The 27,936-nt window shown below is 45.2% G+C and overlaps 1 protein-coding gene across 4 annotated transcripts in view; it reads left to right on the forward strand.

Moving 5' to 3' along the window:
* PIP4K (phosphatidylinositol 5-phosphate 4-kinase) overlaps positions 1-27,936 on the forward strand; it is a 100,230-nt gene that overhangs the window by 61,515 nt on the left and 10,779 nt on the right. Inside the window, exons 2-10 of one of the 4 annotated variants that reach the window (XM_089545838.1) lie at positions 9,536-9,633; positions 11,144-11,240; positions 11,573-11,725; positions 13,216-13,362; positions 17,151-17,207; positions 18,479-18,541; positions 21,443-21,481; positions 24,506-24,619; positions 26,644-26,953. In XM_089545838.1, coding sequence (XP_089401964.1) covers positions 9,536-9,633; positions 11,144-11,240; positions 11,573-11,725; positions 13,216-13,362; positions 17,151-17,207; positions 18,479-18,541; positions 21,443-21,481; positions 24,506-24,619; positions 26,644-26,953 — 1,078 coding nt within the window. The remainder of the gene's footprint in view (positions 1-9,535; positions 9,634-11,143; positions 11,241-11,572; positions 11,726-13,215; positions 13,363-17,150; positions 17,208-18,478; positions 18,542-21,442; positions 21,482-24,505; positions 24,620-26,643; positions 26,954-27,936) is intronic. The other 3 variants (XM_089545841.1, XM_089545840.1, XM_089545842.1) reach the window with 3 other exon arrangements.

Raw genomic sequence — 27,936 nt, forward strand, 5'->3', positions numbered from 1 at the left:
TTGTCGCCAGTCTTTTGGAAACTTTGGAAATGTTTATTTCGCTTTTTGCCTTACAGAAAGCGTGGGTGACGAAATAAAAGTAGTTCGCAATAACCGCTTGAGTCTCTGCCTGTTCGCAGTTCGCTCCTCACGTTAGTGGAAATGACCAGCTCGGAACCGTCAAGCTTCCTCGGCGATCTTTCACCGGTTTAGTAAGAGCCGACTGCGTTAAACTTCCCCTGAATCTATTGTTGCTCTGCGGAAGCGCTCATGGAAGTAGTTGTTTCGCCTGGACACGTGCTAACATCGCCTAGTCCATATACCGCTATTCTCCCCAAGTCTGCCGCTCGGAGCCCGCGGATGAGGCAAAGCCGTTACGAGCGCGAAACCCCTCTTTTCCATAAACTACTAAGTGTTGCGTACTCCGTCGCGCTGGCTTCCGGGAACGCCGTGGAGACGTCTGGGTGTGGCCGGTGTTGACCCGTGAAACCTTCTGCTATAGCATTTCGGAGAATTCTGCGTGTCCTCAGAATTGAGCGGGGGTGTATGAACGGCATCCCGCATGCGACCTTCGTTGGACGAATTGTGGCAACGCCAGTGAGGCGCAGAACTTCTTGCGCGTTCAGAGCGGCATGATCGGTGGCGTTTGGGGGGGACTCGTGTGTCATCCGACCGCTCTTTTGGCCCCGGCAAACGCTGGATGGATGACGAGGGGGGAGCGTGCGCGCGTACCGTGACGGAAGAGTTGGTGGTGCGGCCGCGGCAATTCCGTCCAGCCCTGGTGTGCCCGGGCGTCGAGGTCTCTGCCTGCGTCAGAGGAAACCCTGCGCCCGTGCACCTGGCGGCCGACGGTGCGCAGGCGGGAAAAAGCTTCCCCGCGCTTTTCGTCAAAGCGCGCGGCGCGCTTGTTTGTCGTCCTCGGGTGGAGCAGCCGCTTGAGGCAGTGGTGCGTCATAGCTAAATAAACGTCAAAGGGGGTGGGGGGGACCATGGTTACTGCTGGAGGATGATTTATCGGATTTCAGATTAGAAGATGCAAAGGCAGTGCATTCAGAGCTGCACGGTAATTGGAGGAGTTTAGGGAGAGGAGGGAGGTATGGGGTAATTTCATAAATGCGCTTGATTGGTGCCGCAGATCTCGACGTCCAGAACGCGATCATTTCGCTGTGTAGAAGTGACGGGGGTTAAAGTTTTGAGAGATGCGCCGCCGCGGTGGCTCAGTGGTTATGGCGCTCGGCTGCTGACCCGAAAGACGCGGGTTCGATCCCGGCCGCGGCGGTTGAATTTCTTTGGAGGAGAAATTCTAGAGGCCCGTGTACTGTGCGATGTCAGTGCACGTTGAAGAACCCCAGGTGGTCGAAATTTCCGGCGCCCTCCACTACGGCGTCTCTCATAGCTTTAGTCGCTTTGGGACGTTAAAACCCCATAGACTAGACCAGACCAGTTTTGAGAGATGCAGTTGGAACTTCTAAGGCGGTTGCGAGATCACTTGCGAGGCATGTGCAATGGCTGAACGTCCGTTGCTCCGTGCACCTGAACAAAGGAGACTCGAAGACTTCATTGTCTCCCCCTCTTTCTCATATATGCGCTAGAAGCGTGCAGCCTCATCTCTCCGCGCTCGGTGATCGATCATGAAACGCTTACAGTCCCGGTTTAGTTAAGCCCTCGTTTACGGTGTCGCCCAGAGGTGACACAGGTACAGGTGCTGATTGAAGTGCACGGTTGTAGAGCCACATGGTCGGAGAATAATGCTGATCGCCTCCGTCAGCAGTCTTCAGGCATTGTGGCGGTGTGTCGACTTGGCGTGAACTGATCCTCGCAGTGACGTCAAACGAACGGTCGTCGTCGCTGTCACAAAGGTCACGCACGGATTGGCGGGTAATAACCGCCAACCCGTGCACTCGCCTGTCGTTCATTATCATTTTAGGCGCGACAAGTGGTGTGGTGGGAACGTCGCCCTGCTGAAGAAACATCCTTTCTTCCCATTTGCCACACCGATCCCTTTCCGTTTTTTTTTTTTTTCTACGTGGAAAACGTTTTCTTTTTAGAGCGCAGCTCTTTGGCGTCCGTTCCTGGGTTTCGCGTCGTCGTCGGCCTCGTAACCAGCTCCGCCCCCCTTTCATCCCCCCAGCGCTATCGGCGTCAGCGGCATCAGTCAGTCGCTGCTATCTCTTCCCTCCTCCCTTTATCGTGTTGTCCGCTTGCTGCGCGCGCTTCTGCCCCCATCGTTTGCCGCTGGGTGTACACGCCGCCCCCCTCCCCTCTCTTCCTGCGAGTCTCCGGGTGTCAAGGCGCCGGCTCGAACTTAATTCCTTTCTTCGCTCCTCCTCCAATGCAACCCCTGTGCGGTGGCAATCAGAGAGCCAGATCGGTGGCGGCGGATCTGTATATGTGCACCGCCCGAGCCGAAATTGCGAATACGTGTGAAAAATGAAAAAAAAAAAATTCTGTGATAGCGCATACATGTGTTGCTCGATTTCTTTGCCTCAATCTATCGAAAAGGTGAAACAGCTTATTTGCTGCGCTCAAATTTCGCATTAGGAAGTAACGTAATCGTCGGTAATTTTTTATGTTTCTAACGTTATACTAGTAACTTTTCGTTTCTCCGATAAGTCTCCTCTGCCGTTTGTACAGCTTATTGCACCAGCTGCCTGAGTTTCCTCATCGACAACGCGGGAGGTGCCGAATATGTTTATTTACTTCGCGTGTTTTTTTTTCTTTATTGTTACTACATTCGCGTTGTTTTCCGTCCCACGCTGTAAGTGTCATTCCGCCGCGATTTCTTGCTACTTCGGCGCCGTAATTGCGTCATGCATGCACTGTGCGTTACGGACTTTCGGGCTGAAAAAAAAAAAAAAGTAAAGCTCGGCTCGTGGAATGCGTATTAATACCCATTGACGCAACGACCGAGTGGCTGCCTAGAATTTGGAAGCCAGACATGCACGCAGGAATGGCAAAGTCGCGTGAAGAAACAGTGCGCGCGTTTGTTTCCAGAAAGCCTTCGGTTGCGCACCCGTCCGTCTTCGGGTTTTTCTTCCCTGCTGTATTATTTCTGCGTTCGTGCACGGAGTACGAATGGTAACAGCAGTGGCAATTCGTATGCACTTACGCATGCATCTATTTTTTTTTTTCAAAATTTTTTCCCGGTTGGCTTTAAGAGGAGCAGGACTAATGCCGTGCAGTTTCAGTCGTATTGCGCTGCGATTGCCGAGTATTACATGGCGCTGCACGCGGGCGGCATGCAGTGACGATTAATTGTTTTGATTCGCGTAAATAGCATTTTTCAACATGTTCCGCGCTTTCACCCTCATACAGTGTGCGTGTACTGTACACTGTAAACACGAATACGCCTATATGGGAGTAAACGAGGAGCAAGCTGTTCTCTTGCGCAGGTAAATTGGTTTTTGAGGAAAGGAAATGGCGCAGTATCTGTCTCACATATCTCGGCGGTCACCTGAACCGTGCCGTAAGGGAAGGGAGGAAGGTAGGAGTGAAAGAAGAAATAGAGAGAGAGGTGCCGTAGTGGAGGTCTCCGGCACCTCCACTACGATAATTTCGACCACCTGTCGTTGTTGTTGCGACTGAGAGAAGGATGAAAAGGAAAGTGCATGGGCCTGCCGACTGGCTCGAGCCGAGCCACCACCGCTGCCACGTGCAGATAGAGGAGAGTTACGAGATGTGAGAGTAAAGAATGAAAGAACAGACGCGCGTTGCAACAACCGCGTCCGCCGAAGCGAATACGCTGGCTGAAACAACGATACCCCAGGATGTCTCCCCCACTATCACCGGTCGGGGATCTCAGACCCTTTTATAAAAGGGAGTGCGCAAGAGGATAGCTTTACTCCCTTTTTACCCCTGTCTATTTAGAGTGCACGCTGCAGAAAAGTGACGCAAAGAGTAGAGAAAGAGAGAGAGAGTTAAAGGGGGGATAGTGAACTTTTAGGTGTCCCGCATATCTTGGGAACGTAGTACGTGTGCGCAGTCTACAGCAGTGCGTTAATTGCACGTGTGGAGTGCGCGCGCATATAAATGCGCATTTCTCCCTGCCTAAGCCGGTGTTGCCCCAAGCGTCGTTAAGTCCCTTTTAAACTCTCTCACCCCCCCCCCCCCCCCCTCTACCCTTCCCCTCTGCCATTTTTCTTTTCACGCCGGGAAACTTTTAATCCGGGAAGCCATAATCCTCATAATCCGTTTTCATTCCTTCAATCCTCTCGAGGATCGGCGACTTTGCCTGTTCGTAAAGGGGGTCATTTTTTCCGTCTCTGTAGTTGTTTGTTTTCACTGTTTTGTTTTTTATTTGAGTTTGATGTCGGAAAGCCCGATAAATTCCACGTGTTTCTGCGCTCTTTCCTGCCCTTGCGGGTTATTTTAGTCGTGCGTCCAATTAACGTTCACGCGCCCTAATGAACGTTGACGTAAGTCCGCGCGGGAGGCTGCTTATGTTAGCGTTTTGCGAGCTAAATTGCACGCGCAAAGGTTTTACGCGTGTACGTGTATACAGGTATATTACCGTGTTAAATATAGCACGCGTCCTCGTTGACGTAATAACGGGGCATGCGCACGCAATGCACGTGCCACCAGCTACCGGAGTAAATACACCAGCTACAGAAGTAAATGTATAAAAAAGAAAACTTACATCAAGAGCGCTCGTGCGCGCCCAGGGGTTGTATTGTGACATGTAAGCAGCATACTTAAAGGTGCACTGAAGAGGAATCTGAACTCGTCTTTTTGCCGCGGGAACTCGATCTACACGTTCCGAGCTTTCTTAGAAACTTCGATTTATTGCCCTGTGTGGCCGATTTTCCTAATTAAATCGAATTAACGTCCAGCTCCCGCCTTTTTTTTTTAATTCTGCCTCGTACGATGGGCGGAGTCGACCAACGCGTGGAGTGCCTTTCACCCAGTCCCGTGGCGGCTTGCCGCTCTGCCATCGGCGGAGGAATACGTAGTAGTCCGTAGTAGGAAATAGTCCGCGCCGATTTTTATTTCTGCGGGCTTATTTTGCGGCTATATTATCTGCGAATGAAACTATTTATTCATGGGAAACCTAAAAAACAAAATAAAGCGAAAGCAAAGCCTCCACGGGACTGGGTGAAAGGCGCTCCACGCGTTGGTCGACTCCGCCCACCGTACGAGGCAGAATTCAAAAAAAAAAGGCGGGAGCCGGACGTTATTTCGTTTTAATTGGCAATAAGTCACTGTTTCTAAGAATGCTAGGAACGTGTGGATCGAGTTCCCGCGGCAAAAAGACATGCTCAGAATCCTCTTCAGTGCACCTTTAAGCTCCCTCCGGTGATGTCTGCCGCAAATAGATATATAAATGTACGCCGCAAGCGTTGTATTTGGTTTCATCTTAGGCTCACTGCGAATGACGTCTGTGCGCACGGACATTTCTTCCCCGTTCGCACCGGAGTGTCCACCCTTGACGATCCTGAAAAAGCGCGAACGAATGAAGAGACGGCGCGCGCGAATAAAGTTCTCGTTTGCGCGACCCCTCGCCCGTTGGCCGTTACACGGAAAAGTCGTCCGTTCGGTGCCTTCCGCCCCTCCTCCTCCCCTGCCTTCGTTTTTTTTTTTATTTCCTCCTTTCCTCGGCTCTCTTTCCCTGGCCTCCTCCACTTGCAGGGGCTTCTTATTCCCACCTTGTACGCGCTTGCGTCGTTTTGACGCAGAGCGAACAGGTTGCTGACGCCCAGCTTCCATAAAAAGAACTAAGCAGCGGGGAAGGGGTCGCGTCGCCGTCGCGAAGGTCGGGCTCCCCATCCATCGGGCAGTGTTTACGAATGTGGCATCACGCGCGCGAGCGCAGTTCACGTCATGTTCCGCGACGACGTGCATGGGCACGGTTTATGATCGCCGCTTCTTCGCGCACGCAGCTCTTTGTGGGAAGTTTTTTGGCGCGCTGGTCGTCAAGTCCTTCGTCTTGCGGACACCGGCGTTGTCTGTGCCGCGTTTCGCGACGACGTTACGGGTTTGGACGGGAGTAATTTGGAGCCGGCCCGAACTGGAGCTTTGTAATATAACCGTTTCATCTTGGTTCTGTTCTCTTTTTGTGCTCTTGACGGCTGAGGCAGTCTTGTTTTTTTGCATTTCTGTGTGCCTCTTAGGCAACCAATGTTGCCAAAAAAAAAAAAACTTTGATGACTTTGGCTCGGATTGACTTGACGTCACTGCCCTGCCATCACTTGGCAGGAGCCAGTGAAGAGGAGGAACCATCCGCATCTGCCGCTTCGCATAGGACGAGCAGCGCTCGTGACCCGCTGCTGCGCTCATTAAAAGCGGACCGTTGTGCGCGATTTTAAGCTTTGGTTAGTTAGTGGCGTTTTATTTAAAAAAAATAACCGAATGAAAAGGTGTGCGATAGAAAGAAAAGATAGGGATAGTGAGGCAGTATACACTATGTACAAATGAGCTTTGGTACGCCACTTATCGAAATTCTTCCACGTCGTGGCTGGACATTTTTGTTCTACTGGAATGTTTTCACTGCAAGTTGGGGTAAACATCCAAATGTAAAATTGTCAAAGAAAGATTAATGATAGCAATGTGATATCTTCGAGCCGTACAAGAAACGTTATCGCGTAGACAGCCTTTTTCTTTAGATGCAGTGCGCTTGGATGCCGGACTGCCTTGCTTACGCGCGTGTGGGGTCCATCACGGCTTGGAAGGTTTGAGCTTCGAGTCGACCTCTAACGTGGCTCAGTCGTTGCATTTCTGGTGTCCTGCCGGCCTCTTCACGTCATGCCACTGTTTTTTCGTGCGCAGTTCTGAGTGTTGATTAGCGCGCCGGCGTTGTATCGGTGATGCCTTGGAAACCGCCAGGAGCGCGCACTTCGTCCGTTGGCTGGTTTTCATCTTGGACGAACTAAACATGTCTTGTCACCTTCAACTAGCTACCCCAGTTATCGTCTGCTATGTTGACTGGCTCTTCGTGAGGCGAGTGCTCCCTGGGTGAAGCTATGACTGCAACTAACGTAACCACCTAACTATGCAATAAAACAAGTGCACTATAGAGAACTACATAGCCGGGCTAGATATGGCACAATTTACCTTGTTTGGCATCTCGCTACTTCGGAAACGAAAATGGCGCTGTCAAAGTTCGCAATTCAATTCGCTGCTTGCGTGGTTTCGGAATTGCAGTGTCCGCAATTTCATGGACGAAAATTTCTGAACATTCCCCCAAAATTATGCTGCATTCTGACCAGGAAACAGTGCTTTAGTGCTTACCGAAATGTTAGCTATACTGAAAGTTTCGTTTTGCTCAACTTTATTCAACAAACTCTTTTGCATTCGATACAGTGGTGTTTTTAGGCGGGGGATTTCTCAAGACTTCGTTAATCAGAAGGTTCGTTCTTGGGATGTTCGTTCGAGTCGTATTTCACTGTATTTTCCAGTCTTTCTGATGCGCGTATAGGCCGCGGTTATCGCTGATTTAGGCGCTCGACTTGTCGCTCTGCTTCCAGGAACTTGTTGCATGCTGAATGAACCCGATTAGTAATCTGTGTTTGCATCAGTGCTCTAAAAGCACAGGGTATCAATTTTCACACCGGCCGCATGCGATGGGGCGTTGTGAACACGACGGTGGCGCCACTCGGCGTGGCGCACGAAAGAATTCTAGTACACTATAGCATTGTGTTGTGTATACCGGCCTCCGCAGCTGGCCCATGATGGACACTCTGTAAAAACGTCAAGAAAGCGATGCCCTCCCAGCCCGCGAACTAATGAATGAATGGGTGGGTTCGTTTACGAAGTTTCTTTCAGAGCCCCTTCATGCCTCAAGGAAGGGCGGTGCCACAGTCAAATTGTTTGCCGTCCAGGAAAACGTACTTAAGGGTTTTGCAAATGATCCATTTCTGATGTCGATGTAACCAGAGAGAAACCGTTTTTTTTTTTTTTCGGGAGTCATTTGAGCTTTTTTTGCGCATTAGTTCGTCAACGGAAAGAACGATGCATGAGATTCGTCCCTTTGCGAGAATCCACCTTTTTCACAAGGCCGCTCTGCGCAATGCGCATGCACGCTCCTCCAGCTCCACTGGTTGAAAATAAAACCGCTAGCTCTTACTGCGCATACACAGTTCGTGTTAATTACAGGCACATGCGACAGGTGGCAGAAGCTGTCAAGCACATCGCATTCCTAGCTGGCTCCATAGAATCAGATCGCGTCCTTCTCTCCCGTACGTTTGTTTTCAACCGGTAGCAGACGAATTTTCGCCACTTCCCAGAAGGTGCCACATTTTGTGAAAAAGACGCATCGGCTGTGCTGAACGGTGGCCTGAAAGTGAAAGTTGCGCCTCGGCATGCTTCCCCGCTTTTTGCGAAGTTCGGCCGGCAATCAGTTTCGCTTTCCGTTTGGCGAGCAAAAGAAAAGCACTCCTTTCTTTCCTTCTTTCTTTCTTTCTTTCTTTCTTTCTTTCTTTCTTTCTTTCTTTCTTTCTTTCTTTCTTTCTTTCTTTCTTTCTTTCTTTCTTTCTTTCTTTTCCTTTTCTCTTTCTTTTCCTTTCTTTCCTTCACTTCTTTCTTTCTTTCCTTCTTTCTGGGTAGGGCATGTGGGGCTAGCTGTAAACATGCTTGTGCGCTCGTCGTCATGCACACTGGGATACCACATACAGCTGATAAAAGCATGCTTTGCACAAAGGGAAACCTTTACCATGTCTTGTACTGGTGGTTTTTTTTTTTGCGTTTTCTTAGCTTTTTTTTGTGCTTAAGTGTATTTCCAGTGGAACTCTCGGTATTTCCATCTCCATGTTATGTCTAAAGCGGTCTTTGCACATCACTTTAACTGCACAAGCTTTCTTTACTGCATCGGCTGAGGTACGGAATGTGAAAAAAAAAGCATCACAGCATTGTTTGGTATGTTGAAGTATTTCAGTATAATCATTCCATTTAGATGTCAGGCTGGTGTTTACATTCAGAAATGCACTTGTAGGAGACCACGAGCAGATTTATTGTAAAGAGGGGTGGGAGGCAACTGCTTCTTCTGCTCTGTGAGAGAAATTTTCTGTTATAGGAATTCTACTCAGCACTTTTTCTTTTGTGCAACTAAGATTTAAAAAGAAAAATGCATTGTGCACATAGGATCGCCCCCTCCCATAGTTGTTTAAAAATCCCTCCCCTGTTGCAAACAGGGTACTGTTCTCACTCATCCTTACGTGAAGGTTAAAGGAGGACAAAACCGTCAGATTCTGCTGTCAAGACTTAGTCTAAAACCATCTGGGATTCTGTCTAATTTCACACCTTTAGCTGTTAACATTAGCAAACTTCCTGGCTTCATATGTGCAAGGCTAAACAATGTAATCGACTGAGTCTCCTGTTTTTTTATAGCACCACAGATGAAGGCAGTCTGGGTAGCAGTTAGCACAGGCTTGTGACCTTTGTGATCATGACAGCATTAAACTGCTCTTTTCAGAACTCTTGGACAGGACCTTCTTTTTTATAACATATTAAATGTTTAACCTGAGGAGGAACTGGCTTCTGTCTTGTGCTGTTGAACAAGGGCTGTGTTTCTTCAGTTGCGTATCCATCGCTAACAGCCTTTTCTCATATTTTTTTATTTCCACAGATCAATGGCCTCACTCATGTCAATGTCCCAGTTATGCTCATGCCGGATGATTTCAAGGCTTTCACCAAAATCAAGGTGGACAACCACCACTTCAACAAGTAAGTGCTGGTGCTAGAAGAGTTGTTCACCTGTACTCCATCTCATAGTTCCTTGAAGCACTGTGGAAGGTAGAGACCTCTCAGCCAATCATGAGCATGTTAGTGGTCCTCTGCAACGCTTCATCTGCTAACGGCACATGCAGATATGATTAGAAGAGAGCCTAAATCGACTCTTTCTCTATGCCATAAGCATACACATGCTTATGTGTGCTAAACGCTGCATTTAGGGGGATATTACACTATTTGTCCTATCAGTATTTTTAGTTGAGCATATACAAACGGAGACGCAATGATAAGCTCAGGCCAGTGGTGCCATGTTTTTTTTCTAGCAGGAACTAGTTTTGTCAACAAACCAACGCTCCTTTTAGGATTGGAAGCGGCAGAATCGTCACTCTAAATAAAAAATAAAACGACTTTGTTGCTTTTATGTTTTGTCGTAGGCAAGATGAGATGAAGCGAAAGCAGTGTGTCCCATTTATGGTCAGTGAACTACTGAAAACAGCAGTAACAGCGGCGAATTCAGTCCAAGGCTAGGAGTCCTGCTTCGAAGGAAGCCACCATTTTGGAAACAATGTTTGAACCTACGCAAGAGTGGTGCACACTAAACTCGGGAAATTGCGTGCATAACTAGAGTGTTTGTTAAGGGTGTATATGAAATAGCGTTTGGAGCATGCGCACTTTAAAGCATGCTATCCCATGTGCCTATTTTATGAGTATTTTATACTCACTCCGCAGCATCGGAATGCCGCCTGTGAAGTCACTGCAGCTTTGCTAGTGCTGCAAGAAACTACTGGGATGGCGTATAAGCCACAACTACCACCATTCTGTTCTAGCATTGTTGGGTCTGTTGGATCGATAGCACAAGTGACCGTGTTGTCTGGCTTGATTGTTGTGAAAAGAATTCATTACTTTGTTGTGTGGCTTCTGTAAACTTTGTGTGGTGGGCTATCGGTTTGGTTTGGTTTGGTTTATGGGGTTTAACGTCCCAAAGCAACTAAGGCTATGAGAGACGCCGTAGTGGAGGGCTCCGGAAATTTCGACCACCTGGGGTTCTTTAACGTGCACTGACATCGCACAGTACACGGGCCTCTAGAATTTCTCCTCCAAAGAAATTCAACCGCCGCAGCCGGGATCGAACCCGCGTCTTTTGGGTCAGCAGCCGAGCACCATAACCACTGAGCCACCGCGGCGGCCGTGGTGGGCTATCATTAGTGGTACTGATCTTTCTCGGACAAAGAAACAAGCTTAAAAGTGACTCTTCTGAAAACCCTGAAAGTCTGCTCAGGTGAGCGCACATGGCCAGATAAATTCTCATATGGCTCATGGCAGTGGTGTGAATTGGGCCACCTCTCTGCAACACAGTGTGCGGCTCGAGTTAGGCAGTTAACGTCCAATACTTCCTGTTGCTGCAGTGCTGAACTGATGGTATTATGCTGCCAGGCTAGAGTGGCAGGAACGTGATGCCCAGCTTTCAGATTGTGCAATGTGGTCTGCTTTCTGCCTTGCCCAGAGAGAACATGCCAAGCCATTTCAAGGTCAAAGAGTATTGTCCTCTGGTGTTCCGAAACCTGAGGGAAAGGTTTGGCATCGACGATGTCGACTATATGGTGAGTCGTGCCCTCTCCTACTCGTGCCATATCTTTTGATGTTATCTATACCAGGAGTGAGTCACTATTTAATCCTCTTTTTCTTTTTCTTTCGTCTTCTTTATGGCAAGGTTTTTAATGCTTCCCATATCTATATTTACTTGAATGAAAGAAAAAAAGCTGCTAATGGCAAAGAGTAAGCCATGTTTTGAAGAGGAATATTGCGTGTTCGAAGGGCTTCTCAAATTTGTTGTTTGTTGTTTTGGGTGGTGGCTTTTCAATTTGCAGTTGTGTACAGATGACTCTTACAGAGATTATTTGGTCAGCATTGTTTGTAACCCATTTCGTTTCAGAACTCTCTGACAAAGTCGCAGCCTATAGCAGTGGAGTCAACTGGGCGTAGTGGTTCCAAGTTCTACCAGTCATATGATCGCCTTTTCATCATCAAGACACTGATTAGTGAGGAAGTGGAGCAAATGCACGTTCTTCTAAAGGAGTACCATCCTGTAAGTTCGAAGCCGTACTTATGATGCACAAACATTTTTATTGTGTCCTTGTCAGTGCAACGGCAAGCGGAATGATGCCCAGGGATATTTTCAGTTTTATTTCTTTTGCTAGCATAACACCCTGCTTTGCGTATTTATCGTATTCATTGTACTGTTTTTCAGACTAATGTTACTATGTACATAAAAGCTGCATGAACAGCACTTGGCATCCCACTGCACTGAATGACCTAAGGCGAAAGCCTTTAATGGCTCATACTGTCGTGCGTTAACAAGGCGTGTCACACACGTTTAACTCTGGAACTAAAAAAGATAAAAGAAAACCAATGGTTGTTTCAGATAGAGGAGGAAAAAATGAACCTAGAAGCCAAGTTTGATGACTATATATTAATTAGTTAATTAATTATAGGCAAAAATGTCGAAATTTCGTCGAAATAGTGCGGAAGTCGATATAGCCACGGGAACGGTGTGACGTCACCTCCACCGGAAGTCTTCACGGCATAGTGAAAATTGTCACAGAATGGTCGGAAAAACAACGGATTTATGTCAAATTAGATGGAAAAATGTGTAATTAAGCATAATTAACACTCAAGATCCCCGAAAGATGTATAATTTGGGTATCGATATAGCCACGGGAACGGTGTGACGTCACCTCCACCGGAAGTCTTCACGGCATAGTGAAAATTGTCACAGAATTGTCGGAAAAACAACGGATTTATGTCAAATTAGATGGAAAAATGTGTAATTAAGCGTAATTAACACTCAAGATCCCCGAAAGATGTATAATTTGGGTATCGATATAGCCACGGGAACGGTGTGACGTCACCTCCACCGGAAGTCTTCACGGCATAGTGAAAATTGTCACAGAATGGTCGGAAAAACAACGGATTTATGTCAAATTAGATGGAAAAATGTGTAATTAAGCGTAATTAACACTCAAGATCCCCGAAAGATGTATAATTTGGGTATCGATATAGCCACGGGAACGGTGTGACGTCACCTCCACCGGAAGTCTTCACGGCATAGTGAAAATTGTCACAGAATGGTCGGAAAAACAACGGATTTATGTCAAATTAGATGGAAAAATGTGTAATTAAGCGTAATTAACACTCAAGATCCCCGAAAGATGTATAATTTGGGTATCGATATGGCCACGGGAACGGTGTGACGTCACATCCACCGGAAGTCGTCACGGCATAGTGTCCTCAACTTTCGTCTCTCAACACTTTAGTTGCCAAAGTGTCCTCGCAATTTTTATAGTTTTCTTTATCGCAGAGAACTGGCTGAACAGAGTGTCTTAATTCTTGAGTTTATAGCAGTTTTTTTTTTAGAAAAACTACTTAAGATTGGCAAAGCAGTTGACCGGGTTCTAATATGTATTTGCTCAAAGCTAATGGCTGTCTTCCTTTGCACTTATTGCACGTTGGAGAAACAGAAGTAATGAGAAAACCGTTAACAGAAAACTAGGCTTAGCAGGTTTGTTTCACTCGCAGTACGTGGTGGAGAGGCATGGGAAGACCCTGCTCCCCCAGTACCTGGCAATGTACCGACTCACCGTTGAAGGTGCGGAGACCTACCTTGTTGTGATTCGCAACATCTTCAGCAGCCACTTGAACGTCCATGTCAAGTATGATCTGAAGGTACAGCCACCTGCTTTCTTTTCTGGCTCTAGCCAAATGTAGCTTGGTGTGCTTTGTATCTCTCTGTTCTTAAGTGAATGATAGCACAGGCTATTTAAGCTTGGTATGCTTAAAGGCAGTGTTCCTGAGGTTCTTGTGATCGAATTTAACAAAACAGGAGCTTCACAGTAAAACTTGAGTATCCTTTAGAGTAATCTTTGGGATCATGCTGCTAAGAGAAAGTCTTTGGAAAAATGCCACTGTGCAAGCTTTACCCTGAATGTGCTTTCTACACAATTGTGTACAAAGCAAACCTGGAGCTTTTTCTGAGAACTTGCTGCACATAGCAGCGGTTTCTTTGTTTCAATTGAATTTAGTAGTTTATATCGCAAATAGATTAGTTTTTTGTGCCATATAGCGAACACAGTAAATATTTCACAAAAGCCACTGAGCCGCCGTAGTGGCGCAGTGGTTGTGGCACTCAGCTGCTGACCCAAAAGAGGCAGGTTCGATCCCGGCCGCAGCAGTTGGATTTCGATGGAGGCTAAATTCTAGAGGCCCGTATACTGTGCGATGTCATTGCACGTTAAAGAACCCCAGGTTGTCGAAATTTGCGGAGCCCCTCACTACGGCATTCCTCATAGTTTGAGTCGCTTTGGTGTGTTAAACCTGCATAAACCATAAACAAAACAGTGGACTGGGTATCACATTGTCTGCCATTTTTACTCAGACAGATTTTGCCACCAGCAGTAAAGGAACTGTTTTTTTTTTCTCAATTTTGGAATCTACATGTGTCTTGAATACAGAAAATTATTCCCTGATCCCTTGGGTGTTTACCTGACAAATCTGGGCATTTCAATGTTAATATTTCCAGCTACCCTGACGCTTTTTGCGAAATTTTGCACATCCGTGCAAAAGTTAACAATTAGTGTTTTGCGCCGAAAAACTAAAAAATTGTCTTTCCTGAGGCCCGAATATGCCGTTCAGGCAATAAAGAAAATATGGCGCCTGAAAGGGTTAATATGAGCGTGAGAATGAAACCACACAAAATAAGTTTTTCTTTGCACAGTGCCAAGTCACTCTACAGTGCGTCATCTCGTGCTTAAAATTGAGCCTCGGGAAAAAAAGTACTGTCTGTTCTTCTGTTGTGTGGCCTATACCGTATTGTGCGTTTTTATCGTAAAGACTTGCAAAAATTTTCCTGCCTCAACCGCTCGAGCGTTTGCGGTGAAACTGCACACAGAGCTTGCGCAATACGGTAAATTTTGTATCGTAGCAAGTTTTACAATGGTACTTACTTAGTTGAGCCGTGCATGATACGAAATCGTAGTTGTCTGCGTAGAGATCGTCGAACCAAATCCCGCAGACGCCGTTTTTTCGCTGAAAGGCGGCAGTGGTGCCATCTGTTTTCAGCAGTGAAAAGCGTCATGACAAGGTGCTGCGGCGATTTTGCAAATAATATCATCTGAAAGGTAAAGCCTCGTTAAATCAGTTGTTCTGATATTTTTTTTCGCTCAGCTAGCCGAAAAAAACGGCATATTCAAAGGGCACGCATACAGTGTAGGCACGCGCTTCATGCAACGCTCACCTCGGCTACCTCGGCACATTGTCGTGACGCTTTTCACTGCTGAAAACAGATGGCGCCACTGCCGCCTTTCAGCGAAAAAAACGGCTTCTGAGGGTTTTGATTCGACGATCCTTACGCAGACAACTACGATTTCGCATCATGCACGGCTCAACTAAGTAAGTACCGTTGTAAAACTTGCTACGATACAAAAGTTACCATATTGCGCAAGCTCTGTGCGCAGTTTCACCGCAAACGAGCGAGCGGTTGAGGCGGGAAAATTTTTGAGTCTTTACGATAAAAACGCACAATACGGTATATCAGTAGTTCAGTGCTTTTGCACATCTGCTTATTTCTGCAAAGCCATGTAGACAGTAGTTGCTTACCTTTTGTTTAGACAGATGATATGATATTACATCTAGGCAGTTTCTTCAGCTTGTTTGTTCAAAATGGTCAGGCTGCATCCTGGATGCTACCTTTGATTCGGTATACAGTACTTTGACTTCTCTCATTTCCCAGTCATGGAGAACCGCCATGTGACTTAGCTGTGTTCAGGGACAAGTGTGCAGTGGTGCTTTATGTGTAGTTGTGAGATTGTGTGTCTGCACTTGTAATTTGCACCCGTGTTTAGATACTTGTGCAGCTAGTGGAAATCCTTTGCTTTAGTGTTGTGGTGTGTTTACTGTATACTGCTAAGCCCCTTTTCCCATCGGATCCTAAAACCATTAAAACCTGTAGCTTTTTAACACCTAGACAGTATTTTGTTTAGTACATACTTGATGCTTACACAGTGCTAGATGCAAGTAAGGTTGGACTGCAGAACTTTTTACTGAAAGTGCAAAAACAGATTGAAGTACATGCTAACTCAGCAAAGGTATTCTTTACTGCGTATGGATGTACTGTGCGCACTAAGCTTTTAATTGGTAGCCAGTAGTTATAACGTTTCCACTGTTGATGGCTCACAGTACTCTAGATTATAGAAGTCCACACAGATGCTCATGAAATTGCTAATGCACAAACTTTGCTTTGGATCAGTGATTGCAGGTAGTAGCCTTTTTTTTTTTCTTTTGAATGTATATAGGGGTTGGAGTTTTTGGTTCTTATTGTCTGGAAATTCGGCGGAATTTTTTCGTTGTTTATTTCAGGATGCAGTTTTAGTTTGTTTTTTTTTCATTCAGTATTATTTTCGTCAAAAAATTAATTTTTTTTTTCTATGGTGATATCGTGTAGGATTTATTTTAGCATTTTTCTTAGCACAGACAGTTGATGCAACAGCAAATAATGCAGATATGGTTATACTTAGGGCTGTGCTTGCAAGAGATTATGGTATCGTCATGAAAAAAAAGGAAACAGTATGTAGGCTGGCTGATCGGGTCATGGTAAAAAAGAGATATTGTGAAAGTGTAAAAATTGGTTGCGCAAAAAGTAAGTAAACGAAAGCCGAACACACGAAAGCAGTAAATGAGCTACACGTATACACACGCTTATACCCGTGCCACACGCTCACAAGAAATGGCAGTAAATACTTAAGGCCTTAAGTTTGCTAATGCCATTATTTTCGGAGTTGGTGCTACACGTCCACATTTAATGCCATTATCGAAAGTGACGATGACGATAACGCTTGCAAGGTAGTCAAAAGTTTCATCTGAATATAAACATTGCTGATGAGCAGAATATATAGGGAATGTTGTTGAAATGTAATATAGAAATGATTTTCCAGAAAATACGGCTGTTCCTGCTTTACAAGTCGAAAAAGTAGCCCTAAACTCGAATGTCAGCACCCAAGTCGAGAGTACCTGTCAATAAGGCTGGTTAAAATGGCGCTCTTCGCATCGAAAATGCGGTATAGATGCCTCATCTGACTGAAAGTTAAGAATTAACCATTAACTACTGGTTAGGATGTTGTTACCAACAACCAACAAAGCTGCGTGCTCTTCTGCGTGTGGAATGGGAACGAGAGTACGCATTGCACGGGCGAATGAGTTGTGGCGAACTCAGTAGGTCGCGAATGGCAGTAAGGCTAATGCCATTAAATTTATGCATGTGGCACCGCACGAATGCCATTAAAACTTAAGGCATTAAGCACTTAATGGCATTAAATCTGTCCGTGTGGCACGGGTATTAGTCAAGTAGAGCCACTCTTTTAATCCTGCTAGTCACCTCCCTGTCAGGATCACTTTATCTGATTGTAAGAAATGCGCATGTATTTCTTGCTTGCGACACGCTGCTGACTCTTTCACTCAAGGACGGAACTGTGAAAAGAGGAAGCGCTTCAAAGTTTCGGATCGGAAAGAAAGAAAAGGTGAGCGCAGCAGAAGTCCGTTGGAAGGCCACGCGTCACGCAGTCCACACCACGATCACAGCAGTCAATCTGCCGTCAAGCCACCGTCGGGAGCCTGTGCATGGTTTCGCGTTGACGGTGGCGTGTTGAGGTTCAGAAACACGGCCGCGGTCGTTACATGCAGTGAAATAAACAAACACACTTAACCATGCAACAGCCCTAAGCTGACTCCAGGTTTGCACCAATGTCTGCATTAATTCACGGAGATACACCTCAAAATGCACAACCATCCTACTCAATCCAATTATCTCACTGCCTCACCTGAAGATGGCTCGTAAATTTTCTCTGTTGACTGAGTGCAGCTTGCATTCAACAGCCACTTAGTTGAGGGGTGCATGTCAGTAGTCAAGAATTGCTGACCTTTTTGGGGTAAAATTGATTTGAAGAAAATGAATTCGGCATCCTTTTATTGGTCTTTTTCAGTTTGATCCGAAAAGTCCAACCCCTAAACATACAATAAAGCTGACTAGAGACTTAGTTGTTTTAGCCAGTCTTTTTATTACTTTCAATGCTATGATTTGTGCGTATTTGCTTGGTGATATTTTAGCAGCAGTTAAAGTGGCTATTACTTACATTTATAATGCCAGTTGTGTGAATATTTCAATTTCAATAGTGCAGTGTGACAGTGCAATGAAATATTTTTATGACAGGGCTCCTTTTTTGTGATAAGAGCGAAAATAAACATTCAAGCATATTTAGAACTGAATGGCATTTTATTAAGACACCTAGAAATGTCGCTCCGAATGATGAGTACTATGCTTATATTGATTGCCAGGAACAAAAAGATACGTCCTGACGAAAATAGAAGGCGCCTGCCAAAAGAAAGGATGGGATGGCATTTCGGCTTCCCCACGGGAGCCTTGTTCGCAAAAAGATTCACAAAAATATTGTGAACAAGGCTCCCATGGGGGAGCCGAAACGTCATCCCACCTTTTCTTTTGGGGTTGGCGCCTTCTCTTTTCATCATGTACCATCCCGACCAGACAAGTTTCCGTGAGACACTAGACTTCACAGGTACATCCTATCAGAAGTGTACAGCACATATTCTAGCACTCTTTGCCACCGAGCACCAGTACAGCACTCACTTGCATTGCAAGAGCGTATCCACACTGCATTTTATTTTTTAAGCCCTGCACTTGTGCATTAGCTTTTCTTTTTGGACACCATTAGTGAGTAGTGGCCGTGATGCTCTCCTAGTAGGTTTTTGATGAGGAAACGTTTTCAATGTGAAGGGGTACCTCAGCTCTAAGCCTCGCCCATTGTTAAAGCACAGGTCGTCATCTGGCCTTGTTCAGGTAAGGGAACGTGAGGCATTGTCTCCTCATTGCTTGAATTGTGTGGAAAGCAGGCCTTGCTTGTAACAAAGCACCCGCTCTCGGGGAATGCTATTAACTTGACCCTTTTAACACAGGCAGTGCCAAGTTCTAATTCATTCCTAAACTTCAAATCTTTAGGCGAGACTGAAGTAAACAGAGTCGCCTCTGAAAGGGAATTTGTTTCGAAAGTTATATATGCACGTGCGAGCCCTCTGATGGGCACCTTGCGAAGTCACGTCAGCCGGGATGCCCGCAGTTGCATTTGTGGCAGTGCCGCTCACTCTGTTGTGTGTGCGTGTGCAAACCTGCTGGGCATGCTCATCAGCAGATATAACGAAAAGTGACTTGTTTGCAGTCGTGCACGTGCATACCTGCTGTATGTTAGTTCAGTTTGCCTCAGATTTTCATCGTGACTTGTCACTGACCTCATGCTTAAGGAGCCCGGCTGTTGTGCTGATGGGGCTCTTTGTCTGTGATCCCAGTAGTGCTCTTAATGAAAAAAGCAAAAGAAGCTTGGCCTGGGGTGTATAGAAGAGAACTGCTTTTATCAGAATGCCTAACTTGCCCATGGTTTTGCCTCTTCTTATATAGTATTTCTTATACTGATGCCACACGCATCTTTTAAAGCCAGCCATTTCACATTTGCCAGGTTGGAGGCCATAGGAGTTGGCAGCCTCTGCCACGTGCGAGCTAGTCATTGCACTGATGGGCAAATTTTCCTTGCATTAGTGGAGTGATGCTGCAGGTTTATGCTGTGACCATTTGTTGTTCGCTGATTTGTTTAAATTAAACTGAACATGTCTCATTATTGGCTCTAATGGGTTGTGTTGCATCTAGGTTAAGGAATGCGAGTGCATTTGTCTGCACTCTAGCTCTTAAGTTAACACTTAAGTCTTACTCTTAAGCGTGCAGTGTCGCTTGGTCATAAAGGTCCAGCAGTAGTATAGTTTGCAGCAGGAGATGATATCTTGGCTTGAAGAAATTGGATCAACTGTGCTGCCACAATTTTATTGGAGCCAGCAACCATTGCCTTGGATAGCAGTTTTTAGTGTCAGATAAATGATAAATGCTTGAAATTAGATGAAAACAATGTTGTTGTTTGTTCACATCGTTATGAAAAGGTCATTCCAGTTTTCTGAGGTGTTTGGGATTCAACAATTTTAAGGCATGAGCAATCCACTGCTCCCAGCATTGTAGAGAATTACATGCTGGAATGACTGGTTCACTTGCCTAGTGGACAAAGTTTACGAAGTGCTCAACTCTTTTGTTACCATGGGAAAACTAGCAGTTTCAGGGCGATGTGCGTAAAATTTTTGCACCCATCAACTTAAAAATTTTTCTTTATTGCGGCATGTCATAGTGCAGCTAAGAGAATTCTTTTTTCACTGATACAAAGGAGAAAAAAAAAAAATGCATGTTGCTTACGGAAGAAAAAAGTCATTGGTGACATTTGAGAGACCCACACAAAGTCAGTCATCATGTCCGGCCGGAAATTAGGAGAAAATCTAGAATATACGTTTTGTGAGTTACTATGCCAAAAATGAGTACTCAGAGTTGCAGAACTCTTCATGCTAAACTTTTCTGTCAGAAAAAAAAAAAAAAATCAATTGTTTGTGCTCTTTGCTTTAGGCTACTCTGCAGTGCAGTTCCAAGATGGACCCCAGGCCTTCAGATAACCATATAACCAGATAACCAGATAACCAGATAACACTGATGGTAGCATGAAATCGTTCAAAACATGCCCAGTACCTTCAGAGATGCCTGAAAGCAGTGAATCTGCTCAGTAATGGCATAAACGAAAGTTACAGACAAGCACCCGTCAATAGGCTGGGCTGGGAGGAGCAATAATCCCTGTCCAAACTAAATTAAGACGAGCGGACGTCATCTTTTTGCACATAGCTGTCGCATGCATCCATAGAGTCAAGTGTCGATGCTGTGAAATCATGAGAACACCGTCGCTGCTGAGGAGGGTCAGCGCTAGAAGAGAACACAAGCTTGGGCGCGCCATGCTTGCGTGATCGCTCCGTGTTGACAGGTTTCGTGTTAAGTTTGAACATACTCCCTCATGCGGCTGATGAAAAAAAAAAAAAAAAACGATTCCGAAACTGAAGTGCAACCCTTTTGCAACACACTGAATGTGTTGCTTGTCCAGAAGCAGCCCAGATTGCTCAGAATGGGGCATTTCGTGCCATCGTTGAAATTGGAACGATTTGAATAGGCGTGATAAGGACTGAGTTAAATAGGAGAGGAAGAGTAAAAGTAATGTTTGCTACCATATTCTCACTGTTTCTTTTTGGGTGTGAAGTATGTGATAGTGTTTTGAAAACTTATTAACTGGAACTAGAGGTATGTTCTGTTTGCAAAGATTTAATTTGCAGAAGTAGTCTGTAGGAAGCTTTATATAATATATAGATTATATATATATATATAATATGCAAGCATACCTCGTTTTTTGTATGATCACGATATTCCTGATAACCTAATGTGGATGGCATTTTGATGTTTTCTCTATTATCAAAAGTATTTTAAATTGCTTCCTTTAACAGTGTAATTTTTTTTTCTTGTGTGAGCCAAAAATTGTTCTTGCAGCTGACACACATAGTTGCCTTTTATAGTGCAACAAAGCACTTCATTGCCTCGTAGTTGGAGCTATGATTTTTACTGTAGGAAGATATTGTTGGTACCTTCAAAAATTTTGTGGAAAGAGTCTTGCCTTCCTCGTATGACATCAGAAATATTGAAAGTAACCACTTCAGGGTTACGTAAAAATCCACTGTCTGACAGTGGCGGCGTGTCGTTGTGTGAGGTGTATGTGGAGAAAGGTGGTGACGTTCAAATATTTGCACATCATAGCACTGACAGTTTTAACATCATTCACAGGGGTCGACGGTGGACAGAGAAGCCAGTGAAAAGGAAAGGGTGAGTTTTGCTTATTTTGACAGCATCTGCCTCCGGCGTTTGCAAATGGCCAAGGGCATTTTAAAGTGGCTAAATGCATCCGAGGGCTTAATATCTGCTTTTCTCTGCATGAAAAACTGTGAATGCGTCCATTTTGTTTGTAACGGTAATGGTACCTTTAACCTATGCCTCTGCGTGAGCAAATCAGGTGCAATTTTTTGCCTTTCGAAACTGTCAGTGGCAAAGGTTATTCTGACTAACCAACTGTTGAACTTCACTTATCTGGCATGTTTAGCCACTGAATGCTATTTGCTGGTGTTGCCGCTTAGGGTGTGGGCTTCATGCTTTTCTAGGTTCGGTATATGGTGTGTGCACCCTGAAAATACAGTGTGGTTCTAACTTTAAATAGTTCGAACGGCGCGCAAACAACAAAGACAAAGGAGACACGAACACAACAGGACGGGCACCAACTTGCAACTGAAGTTTATTGCACCAGACCCCTACATCTTATGCATCACCGATCCATATCTCGCAAGCCTATCACACAACAAAACGAAATTGTCATCAAAAGGCGCTACTATTACAGACAGATATGCGTTCTGCACTATACACATGATAACATTTTCCTTATTTTATCTCAAGATTATAAGAGCGCGCAACCCACATGAAAGCAATTCATTCTCGAAAGAAATACACACGCTTGAACAAGGCAACCAGAGCGCAAACTCAACAATCCTGATTTAACACAAACTGTGAAAAGAAAGAATGACCAACAACAAATGTTGAGTTTTAATTTTAAGATATGAACCAACTAGCCCAAATCAAAGTACTTCTTGGTTCTAACATGCCAGTATAATCAAAATGCCAAAACTTTTACAATATTGTTTGTGATGATGAGGTTAACTTGTCTCTGTTATCACTGCATTACATGAAACCGCAATAGGGATCCTGTGTTGAGCTTTCTGCATGCTTGCACGATGCACATTAGTACTGCTGTACCTGAGCTCCATTTGTGCTACATTCAGAGCAGTATGTCTACGTGCCTTGAAAATTTAGGAGAATGTAAATGCACAGACTCCAGAGCAGTTAAGTGTAGGTGTTTGTCACCATGACGTTTTGTGTCATTGGCATTGCACAGAGCTTGCCAGGAAGCACCACTGTGACCATGGGCGCTTGGCTAGTGCAACACAGAAACGTGGAGGGCCTTAGCGGCGCTTTAAGAGGAAAGCACTCCAAAAGAACTATACCTGGAGGCAGCTTTTTTTTTTTTTTTTTTGGCAATGAAAGGAAGGCTACAGGAGCAGAGCGCCCAGAACTGTCATTCCGCCTAATATTTCGACCACATGATGGTGCACCTGGCCACCCATGCAGTGCTCTCGCCTTGGTAACTTCTTTCCATTTCTGGAGCACCTAGTGCCATCTATCAAAACTTCTTGTAACTAGACATGCATAGCAAATCTGTTGTAATTAAGAAAACTGCTTTTTGCTTGACTTTCAACAATGAAAGATGACAGTTGTGTGAGATATATGCCATGAATAACAAATATTAACAATGTATAATGTTTTAAGAGAAAACTAATAATTGCGGAACTAATTACTGCAGGTGGGGCTGTATTCTATTGCATTGGAAGAGAGGGTACATTTCAGCTTCGCAGCTTTTGCTCCATTGTTAGAAATAGTTGTCACAGGGTATTATTTGAGGGCTCCACTTGTACTTCCTAAATGTGCTGTGGCCTTTTAAAGCACTCTAGAGCTGTATCAAGCAGCCACTGGAAGACATGATGAGAGCACTGGACCTTTTAAGTTGGCATTGTCACTGCAGTGCAATGCTGGAAGAACTAGCAATTTAAAATGGTAGGCGGGCAACCGAATGTTTGTTGAGCTGTCAGTAGCAGCATGTCTGAATGAAGGGGCACTTTTGCAGTCGGTGCTCTCTCATCCTTCCTGGAGAATGTAGTAGCAGTTACCCCTACACTCAGTGTCACTGCAGTTTCTTCCTCTAATCAATGCAAAGGTGGCATTTTATACATATTTGAGTTGCATGGATATGACTTATATTTTGTTATTAAAGGGACCATGCAAAGAATTAAAAGCCGCTTGTAAATGTTAGAAGTGATGCCCAGAAGCATTGACACCAAGTATGAGTCTTCGGAACTGAGCCGGCAATTTATTATGAATTTTTAAAAATCGCGTTTTTTTAAATTCGCGGGCCGTTTGGTGTCTTCGTGGGGAGCCATTTTGGAACCAAAATCGGGAAAACAGACGTCACTAGTCCCATGACGTCGGCAGGCCACCACACGCTGTCATTTGCTCGAGCCGCGGCAGCTACGACGTCACGGGCACACTTCCGGTAGCGGTGAAAATCGTCTGCTCGAGCCGTCGCGCGCCCCCCTCGGGCAAGCGCGATCCAGGGCATTGCCTTCGCGCATGTTTTCAATTTACCTCTGCCGCCTCTTTCTGTCGCGAGTTCGGGAGCCAAGAAAGCGCAGAGACCGGAGAGACGCTGCCGACGCACGCTGCTCCTCGGGAGTGGGACAACCGGAAGTTGTAAACCGAACGTCAGCGAATGACGTATTCATGGGCGGCGCCCAGTTCCAGAGCTGTTTTCTTTATTTTTTTATGGTGCCCCGCGCGTACGAGTTGAGGGGGAGAGGAGGAGCGTGATTTTTAATCGCCTATAACTTCGTTGTTATTGATGCTAGCTCAAAAATTCTTGCGCTGGGGTGACAAGTGATGGATTGCCTATCTTTATGTAATCTCGATAAATTTATTTCATATTCCCTTTAATGGCTGTGGAAATTTGCGATTTCTTGTCTCATTGTAATCTTTCTTTCATGTAACCTTTGAAAAATTATTAAAATAGTGTGTGGGGACATGCAGCTTTATGTAGAAGGCATTTCATAAGCGACGTTTTTGCTGGGGATGCTTGTTGCAGTAGTTTGCTTACTGCGAAAGCCGTAGTGCTTTCATTTTCAGGATTGGGAATCTTCATATGTGGCCACTGTACTGTTCTGAGCTTTTGTTTGCTCGTTGTTCTCCTCAAAGGAAAAAGACATTCCCACGTTGAAGGACAATGACCTCGTGAAGGATGGCACAAAAGTCCACATTGGAGCTGACGCCAAGGAACGATTCCTGGAGTTGCTCACTGCCGATGTTAACGTGAGTGCTTTACATGTTTTGCTAAGCTTTTTAATTTTCTTCTGTTTATTAATGCATATTGCCAAGAATCTTTCTACTGTTAGTTTGTTCACACTCAAAGCCGCTGGCACACAGCTTTATCGTTCTGTTTGTGGCGTGAGATGCGACCAGACTTCTCTTGAATGATCACAGCCTTGAGCACATGTCACACATGTCACATAGTTGTGAAGCGATCGGGACGATAGTGAAAAGAGCTTCCAAAAAAGAAAAGCAGTTTATTGGGCTCACTCGTGCCCACAAAGAACTGAATGATTCAGCGGCAGCTATAGCAACAAACATGCTTGGCGATCGTTGAAAAGAAAATCCTTGCCACACTCGGCCGCGCTAAATTTAAAGCTCGCATGGAACCATCAAGATAAGGCTGCCAAAGAAGCTACAATAATCTGGAGCAATGTGGAAGGAGTCGCTGGTGGCTATAATCATTTGAGATAAGTCTGGCTACATCTCGTGTCACAAAGAAAATGATAAAGCAGAGTGCTGATGGCTTTGAGCGCGAACAAACAGAGTACAAATATTCGGGGCAGCATGACCTAATGCATGTCTCATTTGTCAACATCACACATCACGGAAAAAATGTTGAAGAAACTGTGCCCACACGAAGAGTGATCTTGGGCGAACAAAGCATTGCTCATGAATCCTTTTATGCTTGAATCAGTAGGCTCCTCTGGTTTGGTTTGGTTTATGGGGTTTAACGTCCCAAAGCGACTCAGGCTATGAGAGACGCCGTAGTCAAGGGCTCCGGAAATTTCGACCACCTGGGGTTCTTTAACGTGCACTGACATCGCACAGTACACGGGCCTCTGGAATTTCTCCTCCAATGAAATTCCACCACCGTGGCTTCTCAGGCTCCTCTGAGAAATTGAAAATGGAACGTGTGCTTGGTTGCAAAAGTGAGTTTACCCACTGTGCACTAAAGATTTAAGCGTTGCAAAGTTTTTTATGTGAAAACGTGAGCTATTGCGTGCATGAAATAGGGGAAAACAGTCATACACCTCAGCTTGCTTATTGTTTCAGGGTTCATTCATTAAGAGCTCAGGAGGCCAAAGCACTGACATGCTTGTTTTTTGTGCAGTATTTCAGAAGTTTTTTCGTTTTTTTCCCTCACTTACGACTTATGCAGATTAGTTCGGTCCATGTAAAGTACACGAGAGCTGGAGAGCGGCTTCAGGCTCGTCCTCTCGAGCTCTCTGAGCCTTTTTTTTTTTCTGCGGTCACATCTATTTTCTGCTCGATAAGAGCCAGTTTAATCATTTGTCATATTCTCGCCAAGTATGACACATGCTCTACATGCCGTCATCATGTACACCCAATTTTTCACCAATATCACGGGAATGTTGGCCGTTCGCTTGATCAGCACACTATAACGGAGTGAACTCGTTCTGCTTGACTGTTCCCAAAGCAGTTATCGCACTGGTTGTCATACCCATCCTCACCAGCCCAAAGAGGGCCAGTGGAACTGGTAGATCGCAGCAGGCTCAGCATTCCACGATCAGGTTTCGACAGTGTGCATCTCACTTTTTATTGTTTCGAAAGTGTACCAGCGCTACCATGCACACAAGCATGTTACAGCACTGTGCGTTCATTGCGGTGCTGAAAAGAATGCTTGCAATGTGCGGCACATGACCCTTTGACCTTTGAAAGGGGGCATATGGAAAGTTAGGTTGTTTGCTTTACTGGCTTTGCACTCTTTGTCACATGAGTCGTGGATGGGAAAGCAGAAACACTATTTTTGGTAAGGGTTAAACAGCATGAAAGAAACAAGACACTAAAGAAGGGCTTGTCTTATTCCTAACGTGCCGCGTAACCCTTACAATCCTGTAGCACTTCTACTGGTCATGAAATTTCTTGACAAGTTTGATAGGTGACAGAATCTGCTGCTAGGGGCACCACTGACCATCTAAGAACATGGAAGCAGTGTCAGCGCTGGGAGAAATCAAGGCCTGCGCTCAGCAACTTCTCGCTCACTGCTCCTCCCATGGTTTCAGTTCCTGGCCCAGATGAACGTGATGGACTACTCGCTCTGCCTGGGCATCCATGACGTGGAGCGGGCTGAGCAGGAAGCCCTCGAACGAGAACGGGCGGAGGCGCTCATGGAGGAGGTGGACAATGGCACGGGAGGCAGTGACGCGCTGCCCCCCTCCGATGAGGATGAGGACTCGGCCGGATCGGGATTGGCGGACGCCGTGCCCACTCCACCGGACTCCCCGGGCGGTGGACGCTTCCGCAATGAACTCGGCATTGCAAATGGGCTCTTCAACCCAGCGAGGGACATCTATGCCATTGGCAGCCTTGATGGTATGTTCTGCTCATCCGTCTGGATGGTGTGCTCTGGTTTTGTTATAAGCGGGAAGAAGGTTTTAGAAAAAGAAATGTTCATTAATGAAGTCAGAATTATGAAATCTTCAGGGAACTTGTACTTTTGCATGCTGATTACAGATGTGCCATTTAATTTAATGTAAAACAAGTCCTTGTGCACTTATGTGTTAAGTTGCATAACTTTTTCCGGAGAACCTTTAAGAAATTTTGCAGCAGGGAACTTACTAAAATGCATGCCATTGGTTTCTCTTAACGTCAAGGAATGCATTGAGGGTAAAATTATAATCCTGCCTGCATAATCCTGCCTGCATCCTCAACGAAGAAAGCTATCTCGCCTGTCTCTCTTTCATAAAATATACTATCATAACACAACCTTGCGCTATCTTTGGGTTCAACCACCGTCATATATTTCAACTCGCCGTGACCACAGCAAAAAGGTACATATTCCACACTCAAATACGCTTGCATATTCATACTCGTTTATTCCTCAAACAAGCAATGACTGGAATAACCTACCAGCATCACTAACAAGTATATCTGAAATTGAGAACTTTAAATCAGCATTACACCGTTTCTTTTCATAGCTAGTCCTCATATCATATCATGGCGTTCATAGATGGTGTTCATATTCCCAATACGACTGTTTGTTTATTAGGAACTGCATTCCTTGTTTATTATTTGTTTTCCTTGCCATATCTTTCTGTATTTATTAACACCGTTACCGATGTCGTAGTTTACTCTTTGTACCTTTGTTCTTTTTCATTCTTTTTGTATGCTTACTTTCGTTTTTGTACTGGTTTTACAGAGATTGTGTATATTTTTTACTAATAACTTTTTTGTGTAAAATGTGTATGCCTCTGCATCCGCCCCTCCCCTCTATAATGTGCATTTGTACCCTGAGGGTATAATAAATAAATAAATAAATAAACATAGAAGTTGATTTATGGGGTTTTGAAGTTGCC

This window comes from Amblyomma mixtum, chromosome 5 (genome assembly GCF_055824585.1).
Source record: "Amblyomma mixtum isolate Tamu chromosome 5, ASM5582458v1, whole genome shotgun sequence".
Taxonomy (NCBI): Eukaryota; Metazoa; Arthropoda; class Arachnida; order Ixodida; family Ixodidae; genus Amblyomma; species Amblyomma mixtum.